The sequence below is a fragment of the Podarcis cretensis genome (genome assembly GCF_951804945.1).
Source record: "Podarcis cretensis genome assembly, chromosome: Z".
Classification (NCBI taxonomy): Eukaryota; Metazoa; Chordata; class Lepidosauria; order Squamata; family Lacertidae; genus Podarcis; species Podarcis cretensis.
The window spans coordinates 32,961,762-32,979,110 of record NC_137184.1 but is presented as its reverse complement, the minus strand read 5'-3'; the positions used below and the strand labels follow the sequence as shown (position 1 = coordinate 32,979,110).

At 46.2% G+C, this 17,349-nt stretch overlaps 1 protein-coding gene across 2 annotated transcripts in view; it reads right to left on the bottom strand.

Annotated features, from left to right (window-relative positions):
* Positions 1-17,349, bottom strand: part of BTK (Bruton tyrosine kinase) — a 36,019-nt gene that overhangs the window by 973 nt on the left and 17,697 nt on the right. For both annotated transcript variants that reach the window (XM_079962419.1, XM_079962420.1), the window contains 12 exons: positions 15,499-15,566; positions 13,848-14,029; positions 11,933-11,995; positions 10,702-10,756; positions 8,894-8,976; positions 7,919-8,046; positions 6,280-6,354; positions 5,792-5,963; positions 3,877-4,093; positions 3,201-3,265; positions 1,569-1,687; positions 686-843 (listed from right to left, as the gene is read on the bottom strand). In XM_079962419.1, coding sequence (XP_079818545.1) covers positions 686-843; positions 1,569-1,687; positions 3,201-3,265; positions 3,877-4,093; positions 5,792-5,963; positions 6,280-6,354; positions 7,919-8,046; positions 8,894-8,976; positions 10,702-10,756; positions 11,933-11,995; positions 13,848-14,029; positions 15,499-15,566 — 1,385 coding nt within the window. The remainder of the gene's footprint in view (positions 1-685; positions 844-1,568; positions 1,688-3,200; positions 3,266-3,876; positions 4,094-5,791; positions 5,964-6,279; positions 6,355-7,918; positions 8,047-8,893; positions 8,977-10,701; positions 10,757-11,932; positions 11,996-13,847; positions 14,030-15,498; positions 15,567-17,349) is intronic.

The window sequence follows — 17,349 nt, the reverse complement described above, 5'->3', positions numbered from 1 at the left end:
GGGCGCTTTTGTGTATGAATAGGGTGAGCCTGTGACCTGGATTCAGGAACTAAAGTATTAACCATCACAAAAGAAAGGCCAGACTGCCCAGGTAATGCAATCAGTGACCATTATTAGGTATCCTGGCAAACAGGATTTCTGCTGTAGACCACCTCCTTCTGAAATTTTTGTATGATGTTTTAGGGGTGGTGGTCTTGGGCTTGTGCACCATTGTTCAGGGTTCTCCTCCCTCCTGCATGTGGTGAGTGGGGACCCTGTTGCAACAGTTCCTTTAATAAAGATCAGGTTTACTAGCCGCTTTGCTTCTCAATATACTCTGGTTGGCCTCTGTTATTTTCTCCTACCAATAGGGAACCCACTTAAGGACTCTATGTGGGCTCCAGAATACCTCATAAGGGAAAGGGAGCAGTTTTTCTTATAACAGTTTGGCAAGCCAGGCAGGAGGCTCAGTTGCCCAGATCCTGGGGACGAGGAGCAACTTGTGACCCAGCGCGCACCACACGGATTGCCAAGAGGAGCCACCAATCCTCCAGCGGTCCCAGGGTCTGGCGATAACTGGAGTTATTGCATTTTACCATTTACAGTTCCTGATTTATGGTAAAAAGAGAGAACTTCATTACTGGGTGACATGCAAGTATTGCTAATAAATAAGCAAGCAACCGGGGCAGTTTATGGGAAGCCTTACCTCGTGCCAACAGCTGTACATGATGGCATAGACTCTCTCAGAGGCCAGCTGGGGGCGATAGAGACGCAGCCCTTTGGTCACATGCTCAGTGGTCTCGCTGTTGCTAAACCTCTCGTAGGGCATCTTCCCCAAGGTGTAAATCTCCCACATCAGGACACCTGTCAGTCAGGAAAGCACCATAATGGAACTTGGAATCATTGGCTCAACCCCTTATCTTGGGGCGACCTCTGTGTTCTACATGGAAGTTGCCTCCTAATGGGCCATGCCGAAAAAAATGGAGCATTGATTACAGTCCTTTAGCATCTCTTAAGTCTCTACTGTTTAAGCTCCAGTGTCTCCTTGTTTTGTATTTATAGTCAGATATAGCAATGTATTCCTGCCCACCTAGCAGTTCGAAAGCATGTCAAAGTGCAAGTAGATAAACAGGTACAACTCTAGCGGAAAGGTAAACGGCGTTTCTGTGCACTGCTCTGGTTCGCCAGAAGTGGCTTAGTCATGCTGGCCACATGGCCTGGAAGCTATACGCCGGCTCCCTCGGCCAATAAAGCAAGATGAGTGCCACAACCCCAGAGTCGGTCACAACTGGACCTAATGGTTAGGGGTCCCTTTACCCTTTACCTATGGCAATGTATGTATATTAAATATACCCCAAAGCCCTATGAACATTGTTCCCTATCCCTAGGATCTACTGTGAGTTCTTAAAGGCCTAGCCCTCACATCTATTCTGGGGTTTGCAAATCACATCAGCAGCACAGTGTTCTTAATGCCTTCCCTTTTGCAGGTAGGGTTCTGTTCATTTGCCTGTCCTTAAATCTACTGCCATAGAAAGTTCATCCTCTGGCTATTCCAGATTCTACATCAGTGGCACACAATTTCAGCTCACCAAAAGCCCAAATGTCCGATTTGCTGCTGAACTTGCTGTACAAAAGAACCTCTGGAGGGGACCACCGGACTGGAAATTTGGATCCCATGGAGCTAATGTAGTCATCATCCAAGACGTACCTGTGTAGACAGATAGTTTATATGTTTGCCTGACAGGATCTTGTGCTTCCTAAAAGCCTAAAAGCTCCTCAGGATGATCATTCATTCCAATTTGTGTGCACAAAGCTTCTGTGGAGATTAAACAATGTTTGCTCTTCACTGAGCAATGCACATCCATTCTTACTTGTTTGCAGGAAGGTTATACAAGAACATGCATTCATCCTGATTTGTTTGCATGGAAATTATATGTCTTCCTATCAGTCGATCATTATCCTATCCTTTTAAAGTCCCTTCCCCCAAGACTCTCTTAAGCAGAAAAGGTTGCCTTCAGATTATCAGTATGTTGTTGGAGACATTCACTCACATAGAGGAAATTTAAGTTTGCATAACAGAAGTGCTCTGTCACTCTGGTACAACACATCCACTTTGGAAAAAAAGAAACTGACTTCTGTGGCTAGGAGACTCCAAGGAGGCTGGCCAGTAGGAAATGTGACCTTTGGGTTTAAAAGGATTGCTCTTCCCTGCTATACACTTGCCTAGGCTCTACTAAACTCAAATGCAGCTTCTGAGTTTTGGGATTGCACTGCAAACCATGCCAAATGCTTCCTTGCAAAGACATTATCTGTGCTTTCTGTCAAAACCATTAAAACTGTTGTATCTTATCATTTGCAAGTTTGTGCACTTAAACAAACAACTAAGGCTCTTATGAGCTAGGTGAGCACCGCCTGCTTCTCAGTAAGAATATCATGGCTGGCGAGAGACCAGCCTGCCCTCCCTCCCACCACTGTCCAGAGAAGAAGCAGCAGCTCCAGTGCTAGCTTTCCTCTTCCCTCCTCATTTATTTTTCCTTTGTATCATGTCTATCAGATTGTGGGCCTCTGAGCAGGGCTGTCTTCTATTTTAATGTACAGTATGTGCCATGCTTAGGGATGCGGGTGGCACCACAGCGCCTAGGACTTGTCGATCAGAAGGTTGGCAGTTCGAATCCCCGCAACGGGGTGAGCTCCCGTTGCTCGGTCCCTGCTCCTGCCAACCTAGCAGTTCGAAAGCATGTCAAAGTGCAAGTAGATAAATAGGTACTGCTCCGGTGGGAAGGTAAACAGCGTTTCCGTGCGCTGCTCTGGTTCACCAGAAGTGGCTTAGTCATGCTGGCCACATGACCCGGAAGCTGTATGCCAGCTCCCTCGGCCAATAAAATGAGCACTGCAACCCCAGAGTCGGTCACGACTGGACCTAATGGTCAGGGGTCCGTTTATCTTTACCTTATGTGCCATGCTTAGGAAACGTTAAGCACTTTATGTCTTAAATAATAATAACCAACTAAGAGTTGTTTAATCAGGTAACAAACTAAAATAGAAAGAGGTAGTCTGAAATGGTAGCTGCAGTGAAGGATGCAAACAAAGAGGCTGAGGAGGAACAGTAGAATGACAGTCATAATGAGAAAGGGAATAAGGAAAAAGGCATATACAAAGTTAAACAGAGAAAAAGCTAAGCAACCTCAGCTTCCTACACACGCATATGCACACAAACTGACCTGGAGAGACCAAAATCCGAGACTTTGACAACACCTTGTTCACTGATCAAACAGTTGCGAGCAGCCTGTGGCAGAGATATAAGAGAATATGGTCTCAACATACTTTAGCTGGGTGGCTACCAGAGCAGGAATAAAACACAACAACAGTAACTTACAAAATACAGTTATTACAAATGCAATAAGAAAACAAAACGCAGCAGGAAGACCTCCTTTCTAGCAGAGAAAAAGCACAAAACCCAGGGCCATTGCTCAGTGGTAGAGCATCTGCTTTGTATGCAGAAGGTCTCAGGATCAGTCCCCAGCACCTCCAGGCAGGGCAGGGCGTGTCCCCCACCTGAAACACTGGAGAGCTGCTGCCAATCAGTGTAGATAACATAGAGCTGCATGGGCCAGTGGTCTGAGTGAAGTTTCCCACTTTTCCAATCAGCAGCAGAGATGATAAAATAAGACTTGGTTCACAGCACCGAGAGGCCAGATTATTCTAAAAATAATAATACATTCTGTTCAAAATGTGAGGAAAAGAGCTCAAGCAACAAGCAGGTGCTCTTCTCTGGGGAAGCTATTCCATAGCCAGGGTGCTACTAACAAGAAGGTCCTCTCCCTATTAGACACCCCCCCCCCCCAATTTACTTCAGATGGCAGGGGTATATGGAGCAGTTGAAAAGCAATCACCTACCAGGTCTCTGTGCAGGAACTGCTTGGATTCCAGATACCCCATGGCCTCGCAGACATCCTTGCACATCTCTAGAAGCTCCGTGCCCTGGAGGGACCGCCGAGTGTCCCGCAGGTAAGTCAAGAGGCAACCTTTGGAGAGGTACTCAGTGACGATCAGTATTGGCCTCTCCTTTGTGCAGACTCCAAATAGCTGCACTAGCTTCTCGTGTGAGAGGTTCCTGGAGTGAGAAAACATCACAAGAACATAAGAAGAGGCTTGCTGGATTGGGCCAAAGGCTCATCTAGTCTAGCATCCTGACCAACAGGATGTCTCTGAGAAGCCCTAAAAGCAGGATTTGAGTACAACAGCACTCTTCCCACTTGCGATTCCCAGTAACTTGGCGGCAGAATGCAGAGCTGCCTCTTGAGATTCTCCACAGTACTCTAGGGGAGGAAAAATAATCATTTGCCCATTTATACCTGAGAATTCTCTACAAAGACTGGCAGTGGCTCTAGATAATTTGAGACAGGTGTCTCTGATAGCTCTTCTTGGGAGTTGCCATGGGGGTATTCTGCCATTAAAGCAAATATTCTGTCACTGGGCTATGGACCTTCCCATTTTCCATTATTATTATTCTCCACAAGAGCACAAGTAAATGCTAAAAACAACAACAACCATGTTCTGCTGTTTCCAGAATGAGGAACCTGTTGCCCTCCAGATGTTGGCAGACTACATTTCCCATTATCCTTGGCCACTGGCCATGCTGGCTTGGGCTGATGGGAGCTGAAGTCCAGGTTATGTATCTTTGTGGTTTTCAAAAAGACTGGATATCTTTGTGTGTTTTGATTTGAGTCATTTGGGGTGATGACTCTGGCTGTAATAGCTGTGCCTGTGGAGGAACTAATAAATGGGAGATTTGACAGGAGGGGGTGGGCTACATGCTCCTTTGGTTCCCTTTCAGTCTCTCAGCACATGCTTTTCATGCAGCAGATTTAGGGTACCTTCAGTCTGTCAGTATTCTGTGGGAGGGCTTCAAGCACATACTGCACAAGGACGTTTCAGTTTGCAAAGTTAAAAATGCATAAAAGTCCTCTCTCATGCTGAAGCAACAAATCCTCCTTACTAAAAGAAAGACATTTTGCAGTTTAAGAAAGTGATGGTGAAATGTACTCAAAAGTGTGGAAGGACAGGGAAGATGCAAAACCACTGCACAGGGAAATGAATGATTCACAGGATGAATGATTATTGACTTATAACTACCCCACAAACAAACCAGACTTGATGCTCAATTTACCATATATATCCAAACCTCTATGCAATCTTTGTGGTAGCAAACCAGAAAAACTGCTCAATAAATAGTATAAAGGTAAAGGTAAAGGTAAAGGGACCCCTGACCCTTAGGATAAGTTGTGACTGACTCTGGGGTTGCGGCGCTCATCTCGCTTTATTGGCCAAGGGAGCCGGCTTACAGCTTCCAGGTCATGTGGCCAGCATGACTAAGCCACTTCTGGCGAACCAGAGCAGCGCACAGAAACGCCGTTTACCTTCCCACCGGAGCGGTACCTATCTATCTACTTGCACTTTGACGTGCTTTCGAACTGCTAGGTTGGCAGGAGCAGGGACCGAGCGACAGGAGCTCACCCCGTCGCGGGGATTTGAACCGCCAACCTTCTGATCGGCAAGTCCTAGGCTCTGTGGTTTAATCCACAGCGCCACCCGCATCCCATGCTCAATAAATAGAGGTGCCCTTAATTCTTGGTATCACCAGCTAAAGCAGGGATGGGGAAACTGTGGCCTTGCAGATGTTACTGGGCTCTAACTTCCACCACCCCAGGGACTCGTAGTCCAGTGTTCTCAATGTACCCCATCCCTATCCCAGAAGAAATAAGAATCTACCTAGAAAAAAGAGACAAATACAAAGTTCTTTGCTACTCACATCATGACTTTGGCTTCTTCGATGAATGCATCCTCTGACATGGAGCCTTCTTTGATCATCTTCACTGCCACATCATGCTGGCCTCTCCATTTCCCGTGCTTCACCACCCCAAATTGCCCTGTCCCCAGCTCCTTGAGGAATGTTAGGTCCTTTGGATCAATCTCCCATGCCCCTAGAATCAACAAGTGTGAGGTGTGAATCATTGTGGGAAGAAGGATTCTTAGAACTGGGCTGGGCAACTTATGGACTCCAGCTCCCATCAGTCCTAATAAGCATGGCTAAAGGTCAGGGATGCTGGGAAATGTAGCCAAACAATATCCAGAGGGAAACACATTTCCCACCGCTGATACAGAGGGGAAAGCAGCAAGAACAGCTGTTTGGTTCACCTATCCCAAACCCACTTTCACTGCAGGGGAGCAATAGAAAGACAGTAAAGGTGAAGGTGCAACATACAGATAAATCCCAGATGAAGAGCATTCAAATATTACCATATCCAAGTCCTGCCGTGGAAGGAGCAGTTCTCTGTTGCGATGACACAGGGTACTTCAGTCTGGAAATAAGCCCTAGTGTGCATCGAAACAATAATATTTTGAAGTAGTGCATTCATAATAATATAGATGCAAAGCAATATAAATTGTATTACCATGTATGTTATAAACAGAACTGTATATATTCTATGCTAAAGATATCTGAATTTGGCATCAAGATGACAAGCCCAAATTGTGCAGCTTGTGTAAGTTATGCTAATGCAATCTTAGGCTGTGTAAACAGAAGCATAGTATGCAATACATGAGAAGTAATAGCTTGGGACGTGGGTGGCGCTGTGGGTTAAACCACAGAGCCTAGGACTTGCCAATCAGAAGGTTGGCGGTTCGAATCCCCGCAACGGGGTGAGCTCCCAGTGCTCGGTCCCAGCTCCTGCCAACCTAGCAGTTTGAAAGCACATCAAAGTGCAAGTAGATAAATAGGTACCGCTCCGGTGGGAAGGTAAATGGCGTTTCCATGCGCTGCTCTGGTTCGCCAGAAGTGGCTTAGTCATGCTGGCCACATGACCCGGAAGCTGTACGCCAGCTCCCTCAGCTAATAAAGCGAGATAAGTGCCGCAACCCCAGAGTCGGCCACGACTGGACCTAATGGTCAGGGGTCCCTTTACCTTTATCCTTTGCTGGTCAGGCCACATCAGGAATACGGTGTCAAGATCTGGGTACCACATTTTAAGCACACTGGCTGTGCACACCCCCATACATTTAAAACACATTGCTTCCCTCAAAGAACCATGAGAACTATAGTTTACTCCTTGTGCTGCTACAAGTTATGCACATACTTTACCTTTAAAGCACAACCCTCCCACCAAAGAGTTCTAGGCGCTGTGATTTGCTAAAGGTTGCTGGGAATTATATATCTGTGAGGGGTAAACTACCTTGTCGAGAGGTATCTGAGGGAAAGCATGTCCTATGAATGTGCTTTGAAGGTATAGTCTGTATGCAGCCATACTTCTTAGTCCCCTTAACAAACTACAGTTCTCAGGATTCTTTGAGAGAAGTCATGTGCTTTAAATGTATGGTGTGTATGCAGGCATTGACAGAATGGAGTATAACCAGAGGTCATTGACTTGGATGAGGCGATGTCTGGAAACCAAGCCCAAAGGGGAATGGTTGAAAGAGTTGGGCATGTTTCATTTGGAGAACAGAAGATGAAGGGGAAGCATGATAACTGTCTTCAAATAACTGATGATGGAAGAAACTTGTTGCTTGAGAGGACAGGAGAAGACACAACAGGTGCAAATTGCAGTGGGGCAGATTTCAGTCAAATGTTGGGAGAAACCTCTGAGGGGTAGGAGCTCTTTCTACCTCTTTATACTTTGTAAACATTTATTTTCAAGAGCCACACTATTTTTTGTGTTTGCATTTTTTAATTATACGTTTTTAAACAGTTTTAAACTGCATTTTAAATTGTTTTGACCTGCCCTGGGATCTTAGGGCAAAGGACGGGTAATAAATTAAAATACGTTGTTGACCTTCTTTGCCATTATCAAGCTGTTGGCATTTATCCCTCCCCTTCCCCGACTCCCATCTCCATCGTAAAAGTCGGCAAGTATCTTTGTGCCTCAGCCATTTCATTCCTCACCTGCTGCATTATGTTGGTGGTAGTTGATCAGCTCTGGGATGGTGTTGAAGAGGTGCTTCTCTGCCAGGAAATACTGGTTCTGGGGTGTGGAGCACACAACGTAATGGCGGATCATCCCCTGGGGGTCCCTGTGAAATCAATTGTGGATCGGTGACCAGCAAGCTAATAATGAATTCTGGAGTTCATGACTCCTAAGGTGTGACTAAAGGAAAACCGATAATTCCAGGGAATGCCATTGATGGATTTCAACCATTGCTGCACAACAAGTTAAGAGCAATAACATGAGAAGGATGGAAGGGATAAGCAAGGCAGCACAGGGCTGAGCAGCCTTTTCTGAAGCCAAAGCAGTGGCAGCTACATGTGGAGCCAGAGCCAAGCAAAGCCACACTTTGACTGGTTGTAAGTAATAAGGTAGGCAGATGAGAGCAGGTCAGGTACAAACTCAAACAGAATGTCCCTATTTTCTAAGGAAAGTTGCAAAATATGAGACTGAGGTGGATGGGGCAGTATTCCCAAGTGTGCTAATGAACCAGCATCCATTGAGTCAAAGGGCACATTCCCCCAGGAGTGAAGTGCTAGGCAGGGTCAAAGCCTGAAGTGCGTAGGGACACCCCTTTTTCTCCCTTTCATCATCCATCCATCCATTCCATCTTCCTCATGCACACATCCCCCACATAATTACACAGCAGGTACTCATAGACATAAGCATACACCCCATTCACCCATCTTCCATTCATTATCTCTCTCTCTCTCTCCTCTTCATCTATTGTTGTGAAGGTACAGGGGGGTATCAGGGGCCAGGCAGAGGGAAGAGAAGGGCTGCAAGCAGCTAGCAGGTTGCAGCAGGAGCAGGCTACAGCAGATACTATCCTCCAACTGGGGCTCATCCTCATATCTGTCCTACTGTTGAGGTTTTTACTGAGGACTAGTGTAATGGGTGGTCATCTTGTTCCCACATAAGCAGGCCACACTTACCCAGATGACTTGCCAAACACAGAGACTGTATATTTTCCTGTATTGCTGATGGAGTCTCGGACAATGAAGCCACCATCTTTGCCCTGAAATTTGGAAGCAGGTGACATCATTAACATTTCATGTGGGGGGGTGGGGAATGAGGAACGATCTTTGAAGTAAGCTGCAAGAAGCACCATGTGCCTAGTGCGAACTGCAGCAGGTTCAGGGACTTGCATGTCCTTGACCCTGAAGAAGTGATATCTAGTGTTTTGACCCTACCAATGCAACCTCAGTCTTTGCCCTTCCTTTACAACTCTCCCACCTCCTCATCTATCCCCTCACAGCTTGGCCAAAATTCCCATTTGCAAATCCCTGCCCCCCACAGCTTGCCCCAACCCCTTTTAAAAGAGTGTCAGCAGAAACACTTCAATAGCAATTTGACAAAATACTCTGTAAAGTGCCTCCCCCATCACTGAAGCCATAGGTAATGGAAGAGGGCGTTAATCTGAGTCCTGCTAGAACTACATATGCATCACTTCCATATGCTAGGGTATGTTTTATAAAGGCAGCAGAGCAGTCTCTCCTGCAGAATCTGCTTAAACTTTTGTGTACAGTTTTTGCTGCTTTTGATGAAGACTCACAGACACCTTGCCATTTTGATTAGGGTGGTAGAAAAGCAGCTATGTAACCGAAACAAGGTGGTGCTGTGGGTTAAACCACAGAGCCTAGGACTTGCTGATCAGAAGGTCGGCGGTTCGCATCCCCACGACGGGGTGAGCTCCCATTGCTCGGTCCCTGCTCCCGCCAACCTAGCAGTTCAAAAGCACGTCAAAGTGCAAGTAGATCAATAGGTACCGCTCTGGCGGGAAGGTAAACGGCGTTTCCGTGCGCTGCTCTGGTTCGCCAGAAGTGGCTTAGTCATGCTGGCCACATGACCCAGAAGCTGTACGCCGCCTCCCTCGGCCAATAAAGCAAGATGAGCGCCGCAACCCCAGAGAAGGTCACAACTGCACCTAATGGTCAGGGGTCCCCTCACCTTTACCTTTAACCTAAACAAAAGTGAGGGCTTAACATGTTTTGGCAAAAAGACACTGAAGTGTGGTCAAAAGCCCCTAAGTGTGGAACCACATATTTTGGAAAGGTCCCTGTTGCTCATTTCCCCCCACCCCCCACCTCCATATACCCACATGAAAGATAACATTGATGGAAAATTAGAATGGAAAGGTCCACCCCCCTAGTCCCATTACTGATTGATATAAAAGGCGTAACAATTTTCCCCCCAGGGGTTTTCTTCTTCTTTTACTTTTTTGGAGGAAGTGGGTATTAGTAGCTGTCGTTTCCCCCCCCCCCCCCCCTCATGCTTTGCATGGGATCTGGTCTACAGCCAGCATGACAACAGAATGGCAAGCAGGTGAGCAACAAGTATCCAGTATGGCAGGCAACCCAGGTGAACTGTTTAACAGAGGCACTGCAGAGAGCTGATTGCCAAACCACTCTCTGAAGTGCCTTGCCTGCTCTGTTACACCTCTCAACAGCCGTGTTTAATGGAGAAAAGGACGTCACTCTCTGAAGTGCTTCCCTCACTCAGTAAAATAGCTCCCCTGGGCTGCCTGCCATCCACATTGTTTGCTCACCTGCCAGCCAGACATTCTGTTGTTGCACTGGAAGTTGGCATGCCCATGGGAACTGCAGCATGATGACTGCCTTACATTTTTATGTATATAGGCAGATATACGTTTGGGCATTTTTTATATTATCTGCTGACTTTATAATTTAACTCTCACAGTGAAAGAGGAAGGAAAGAAGAAAGGAAGTACTTATACACTCACCTCTTGCTTCAGCAGTTTCTCTGCTTGCCTTCTAGTTATGTTTTTCAAATACCACCTGAAACATGACATAATATTTGCCAGGGAGGAACTGCTAAAAAGAGGGCTGGGAGGTGGGAGGTGGTGAACCTCTACATTTGGGGTGAAATGTTAACATAAAGCTCAAACATTTCCCACCCAATCAGGGCAGATTACTAGGTACCTTGGCAAATGTGTGTTCTCCAAGGTTGCAAATCTGGGGGCAATGGAAGTATTTTGTAAGGGATGAGCTGTCAGGAAAATGAGACGGATGCTTAACCACTCCTGCACCCATCAATTCTCCCCTATGAAATCAATTCTCCCTTGACGCCAGTTCCCCCTTTATATATTTCTGCTTTCCCCGGCCAGTTAGCAGGGGTGTAGGGGTGTGATGAAAAATGGGTTGTCATGGGAGGCATTTGCAAAAAAGACTCAGAAGGCAGAAATGACAGGGCCCTCCCCTTCCCAGCCACCCGTTCTCTACTACAAATATGAAACACTACAGAGGAATAGACAACGTTGTCGATTTTGGTTTCTCCTGTTCTATTTTTCCTAATCAGAAATTTGGTTTGCCCCATTTCTGCGTTTATTTGTGATTTTAAAAAAACAACAACTCTGCAAGAAAATTCCCATGTATGTTTGGGTGCTTATCTCCTACTATATGCAATTCTGCCTAGGATAAACGTTTTGCAAGTCGTTCCCACCCCCCAATAGAATGCATTTTTGTGTATTATCCACTATGTCGGTGTTATGTATTGAAGTTCTCACCCTGGGCCAGCAGGGGGATACTGTAGTAGTCTCTCAGGTGTACGCAGTGAGAGTCGAGTTGCCTTTTGGACACTCTGGGTACCAGTCTTTTGATGGTGCTCCAAGACACCATGGACAGGGCAAACCCGGTGTCAATCTCCATGTCACATGGAGCTCCTTCAATGAGCACAGTATCCCCCTGCTGATTATACACAATTTTAGTATGCATTCTTTGGTTGAACAATGGCATAATAAAATTTGGAGAAGTGTGAATTTTGAAGGAGAGCTGTTGCTTGGTTCTCGATTTGTAGATTTGGTGGGTTCGCCAAACTCATTTCCCCCCTCATCACTACCCCCATTCCAGACTCCAGAATGTATCTTATTACAAATACAAAGGGACAGATATTCTTATGTTTTTCTCATAACATTTAACTTCTGCCCTCAGGCCCACAGTTCCAAGGAAACTCACTCATACATCTCCAGAGAATCTTTTGTTTCTGTGACATAGTTGCTGGGAATGTAGCCTTCTTTCCTGTAGGGTGAAAGAAAACAACAACACCATGAGCCACTCCCTATGCAACTGACAAAAACCCAAGAGGAAAGGGCTGTAGCTCAATGGAAGGGCGCTGACTTTGCATGCAGAAGGTCCCAGGCTCAAATGCTTTGGCTTGGCTGAAAGTCCAGCTCTTTATTAGCAAAAACACGATCTCCACAGACTCGGCCCAGTATACCTGAAGGAGCGTCTCCACCCCCATCGTTCAGCCCAGACACTGAGGTCCAGCTCCGATGGCCTTCTGGCAGTTCCCTTTCTGCAAGAAGTGAGGTTACAAGGAACCAGGCAGAGGGTCTTCTCGGTAGTGGCACCCACCCTGTGGGACGCCCTCCCACCAGATGTCAAGGAAATAAGCAACTATCCGATTTTTAGAAGACTAGGTGGCATCTAAAAGGCAGCCCTGTTTAGGGAAGTTTTTAACGTTTCAAGTTTTATTCTGTTTTAATGTTCTGTTGAAAGCGACCCAGAGTGGCTGCGGAAACCCAGCCAGATGGGTAGGGTAGAAATAATAAATTGTTGTTGTTGTTGTTGTTGAGTGCCAGGCCTAATGAACAGAGCAGCTCATTCCTGGTGGTCTTCCATGAAAATCAGTTGCCAAGACTGAAAGTCCCCAACTTCTCACAGCTGCCTGTCTCCTCCTCTCTAGGGCTTTCCCCAAACAACCAGAGACTGTACCTATGGCAGCCAACCTCTCCTCTCCTCTCTTCATGCCTCGCCTAGTTCTGGGAGACCAGGAGAGACGGGAGCTTGTCACAGCAGGGAAAGGAGAGAAACCCATGACTTTTCACCAGCCTAACCCATCTCTGCCTCTTAACGTCCCTCTTTCCATCCTCCTGCTCCAGCTTCTGATTCTGGACTTCTCTCTGCCACAGACTCTCCCTGCTCAATAAGGCCTGTTACCTCTTCAGCTTCCAACACCACCTCCTCTCAGGTTTCTCCCTCTGACCACTCATGGTTGTCCTACCACCACTCTCCGGGCTCTAAGCCTTCTTCCCTTGGGGGTTCCTCAGCTGTTTCCTCCCAGGACATTCCTGTGCATCCAACCAGTGCATGACAAGCGCCATACATTTTTTCCTAACATACACATTTTTTTATTGAATTTTCCCTAAGAGGTACATTTTTTGCAAAGCAATTTCTCCCAGAATAATGCATCCTTGTGTGCTGTCTTCACTAATAAATGCATGTTTATGCACACTTTATCCCAGTAAGTGCATTCTTGCACGTATTAAAGTAAAGGTAAAGGGATCCCTGACCATTAGGTCCAGTCGCGGACAACTCTGGGATTGCGGCGCTTATCTCGCTTTATTGGCCGAGGGAGCTGGCGTACAGCTTCCGGGTCATGTGGCCAGCATGACTAAGCCACTTCTGGTGAACCAGAGCAGCACACGGAAACGCCGTTTACCTTCCCGCCGTAGCGGTACCTATTTATCTACTTGCACTTTGACGTGCTTTCGAACTGCTAGGTTGGCAGGAGCTGGGACCAAGCACTGGGAGCTCACCCCGTCGCAGAGATTCAAACTGTCAACCTTCTGATCGGCAAGTCCTAGGCTCTGTGGTTTAACCCACAGCACCACCGTGTATTACTTGGCTGCAAATCTGCACAGCAAAATTATGAGAAGTGCACATTTCAAAGGACAGCCGACTCCATTCTCATATATTCCCACCCCACCCCGGAAAATGTGAATTAGTTAGGTTCACTTTTAAATGATAATTAAATCTACTTTCCCCCTCATCTCCACCTGTGGGACAGGGGGGGTGCAAGTGGAGGGTAGACTCCTGGCAGTGGCCTTGCACTGTTTTCCCCTCTACTGTCTGTTGTTGGGTCTCTTACCCATTCTGGTCTTGTGCTCTCCACCAGGACTCATTGCTCTCCTCCAGGACAAGGTACTCTTTGCCCTTTTGCAGCTCCAGGTCCTGTTCAGTCATTGGGAGATAGTCATAGAGAGCCACGACTTTCCTCGTCCTAGACTGGCCACCAGGCACCGGTTCAGGGGGCAACTGCTTCTTGATCATCTTTGCCAGTGTTCAGAGAGGAAACAAGAAAAGAACGAGACTTTCAGGATACCTCTTTCGACACCTATCACAGGTAGAGGGAACTTGATGGAAAGAAGTCCCAACGAGAGAAGATTGGCTACAGAAACGAATGGACTATGCAGAAACGGCAAAACTTACCAGAAGAATAAGAAATCAAGACAATAAACTTTTTTTTAGTAAGGAATGGAAATGGTTTATTGAATATTTGCAGATACGTTGCAAACAAGACATTAGCAGGATTGTTGTAAAAACTTCTAAAACATATATGAATTAGATGAGAAAAAAGAATAGAGTTAATTGGGATATGCAGGGGAAAAAGAAAGAAAATAAATTCATGGAACCACAGAAAAAGGAGGAGGGAAGTCTGGGAAGTCGAAGATGGATATGTAAGAATTGTTTCATTTTCTTTGTTGAAATGTTTAATTGTTACAAATGAAAATAAACTAACTTAAAAAAAAACCAGGTGAAAGGAACTTGTGAAACACATACATAGAGATGTTGCTGCACTACAACTCTCATCACCCTTGGCTATTGGCCATTCTGCCTGTGGTTGATGGGAGTTGGGAGTTCAACAGCACTATGCTGCCTACCCCTAATACAGTGGTGGAGAACCTTTCTGGAGGGCCAACTCTGACAGGTGGGCACAACAACCAAGTAGAGGATTGGCAAAGCCTTGTTTTTCCGCTCCCTATCAGGTGGTGGGGAGAAAGAAAAAAAGCCTGCAATGTGTAAGCATGGCTGCAAGCAGGAGGAGACCCTCTTGCCTGCAAAAAAAAGAGCTGCTTGCTTTAATAATAATAATAATAATAATAATAATAATAATAATAATAATCTTACCCCACCCATCTGGTTAGGTTGTCCCAGCCACTCTGGGTGACTTCCAACACATACAAAAACATTAATAACAAAAAAATAATACTACAAAAACACAATAAAACATTAAACATTAGAAACTTCCCTGTCCTGGGCTGCTTTCAGATGTCTTCTAAAGGTTGTATAGTTACTTATCTCCTTGAAATCAGATGGGAGGGCATTCCACAGGGTGGGTGCCACTACCAAGAAGGCCCCGCTACCTGGTCCTTTGCTTCGGCTGGGTATGTCTGTTCTCAGTAGGATTTAACTCCCCCCACCTTGCCGTACTGGTCAGCTGATGAGTGGGTGAAGGAACAGCGAAATCCTGCTGCTTTGGGTATAAGAACAGGCATGTGCAACCAAGGCAGAAATGAATCCCACCCTCCTGCCCATCAGATGATGTCACAGGTGATAAAAAGTTAGTGTGGTTTGAGGGAAATGGCTTCATGGGCCAAAATAGGCCAGTTGGAAGGCTAGGATTGGTCCATGGGCTGAAGGTTCCTCACCCCTGCCCTAATCCTGTCTCTGCCCCAAGGTGCAACCCATCCACAAAATTTGTGCAACCCACAAAAATTGCAAATCCTGACTGCTCATACCTTGTTCTCCTCTGGAGTTGGTGGTAGAGGCTTGTCAGGCTTGAGAAGACAACGGCCACTTCTGAAACCTTCAATTAGAGGAAAGCAGGGCATTTAAAGTGCATCTCCAATAGGAATAGAGAGAGAAATTCTTCATCACGCACCCAAAACCACATCTTTTACAGTTAAAATGCATATAAAATGTGTATTTTATGTGAAACTGCCTTGGTTGCACTGGTCAATGATCTCTGGCAGCTAGACTGGTGACTGGGAGTGGCTGCCGAGACCACATAACACCGGTCCTGAAACACCTACATTGGCTCCCAGTATGTTTCCGAGCACAATTCAAAGTGTTGGTGCTGACCTTTAAAGCCCTAAACGGCCTCGGTCCAGTATACCTGAAGGAGCATCTCCATCCCCATCGTTCTGCCCAGACACTGAGGTCCAGCGCTGAAGGCCTTTTGGCGGTTCCCTCACTGCTAGAAGTGAAGTTACAGAGAACCAGGCAGAGGGCCTTCTCAGTAGTGGCGCCTGCCCTGTGGGACGCCCTCCCATCAGATGTCAAGGAAATAAACAACTATCTGACTTTTAGAAGACATCTAAAAGTTTTTTAACATCCAGGGAAGTTTTTAATGTCTGATGTTTTATTGCTTTTTTTTTTTTTTTTTTATTATTATTATTATTATTATTATTATTCATTCTGTTGGGAGCCACCAAGAGTAGCTAGGGAGACCCTGTCAGATGGGCAGGGTATAAATTATAAATTGATGATGATGATGGTGATGAAAGTGAACTGAAGCAGCCCTGAAAAATAGCATTTGTGGGAGGGGGGATGCAGACAATAATGCTTATAAAAAAGAGTACAATTTAAACAATAATGTTTCATGCACTATTTCCAAAAATCAGCATGAAACAGGATGGAATGGAACTATAAAAGAGTGCCAGCGAAAATAAGACAGGATGTTCTGTCTGTCCCAAAGATGGGGAATCTTTTCAGTCTGGCAGGGCAGATATTTATCTCCCCACCCCATGAACCAACTCAATCATCTGATGCTTGGAGACTGGTAGCTGGTCAGTCCAATCAGCTGATTGACATGTGGCTGGTTTAGGAGAAAAGGCTTTGCAGGCTAAATTGCACCCCCTGGTGGGCTGAGACTGAACTGCAGGCTGGAGGTCCTGAACCCCTGGCAAATCCCTATTCACAAGTGAAGAGTACCTTCCTCAAACTCATACACAGCACTCTTTGAAAGTAGTGAACTACTACAGCAGGGCAGGGGAGAGCACTCCAGTTGCAAGGGTTACAAGGCCTTGCTTTGTTAGGGAGGTTGTTCTTTAGAGCAAGTGAGAAAAGTCCTCTACTGACAAGCTGCCACTAGCCTGAGCTGAACAGCCTTCCTGGTCTCCAAATGTTCTGAATCAACCGGCTGAGGCTTATGGAAGTTGTGGCCCAAAACATCTGGAAGGAGAAGGCTGGAATCAGACTAATCAGGCAAAGTGGGCAAGGAAGGAAGCTTTCTATGCTCATATCACATACCAGAGGTGATTCAGAGGTAACACACCTCTGATTACTAGAGACCATTTTGTTGCTATCATTGTTGTTCATCGACATCGTCATCATGCCACAAGCAAGGCATGATGGGCGGCAACAACTTCCTGCTAGCTCAGCAGTGAAGCATTTGCTCTGCATGCAGAAGAACTCAGGTTCAACCCTCAGGCTAGTGGCTGCTTTAAGATTTAGACCTCAGAAGAGCCTTGGTGAATCAGGCCAAAGGTCCACCTAGGCCAGCACTCCACTCTCACAGCAGCCCATCAAGTAGGGCTGGGAAAGACTACTGCCGAAACCCTGTCAGCTGCTGCCAGTCAGTGTGGACT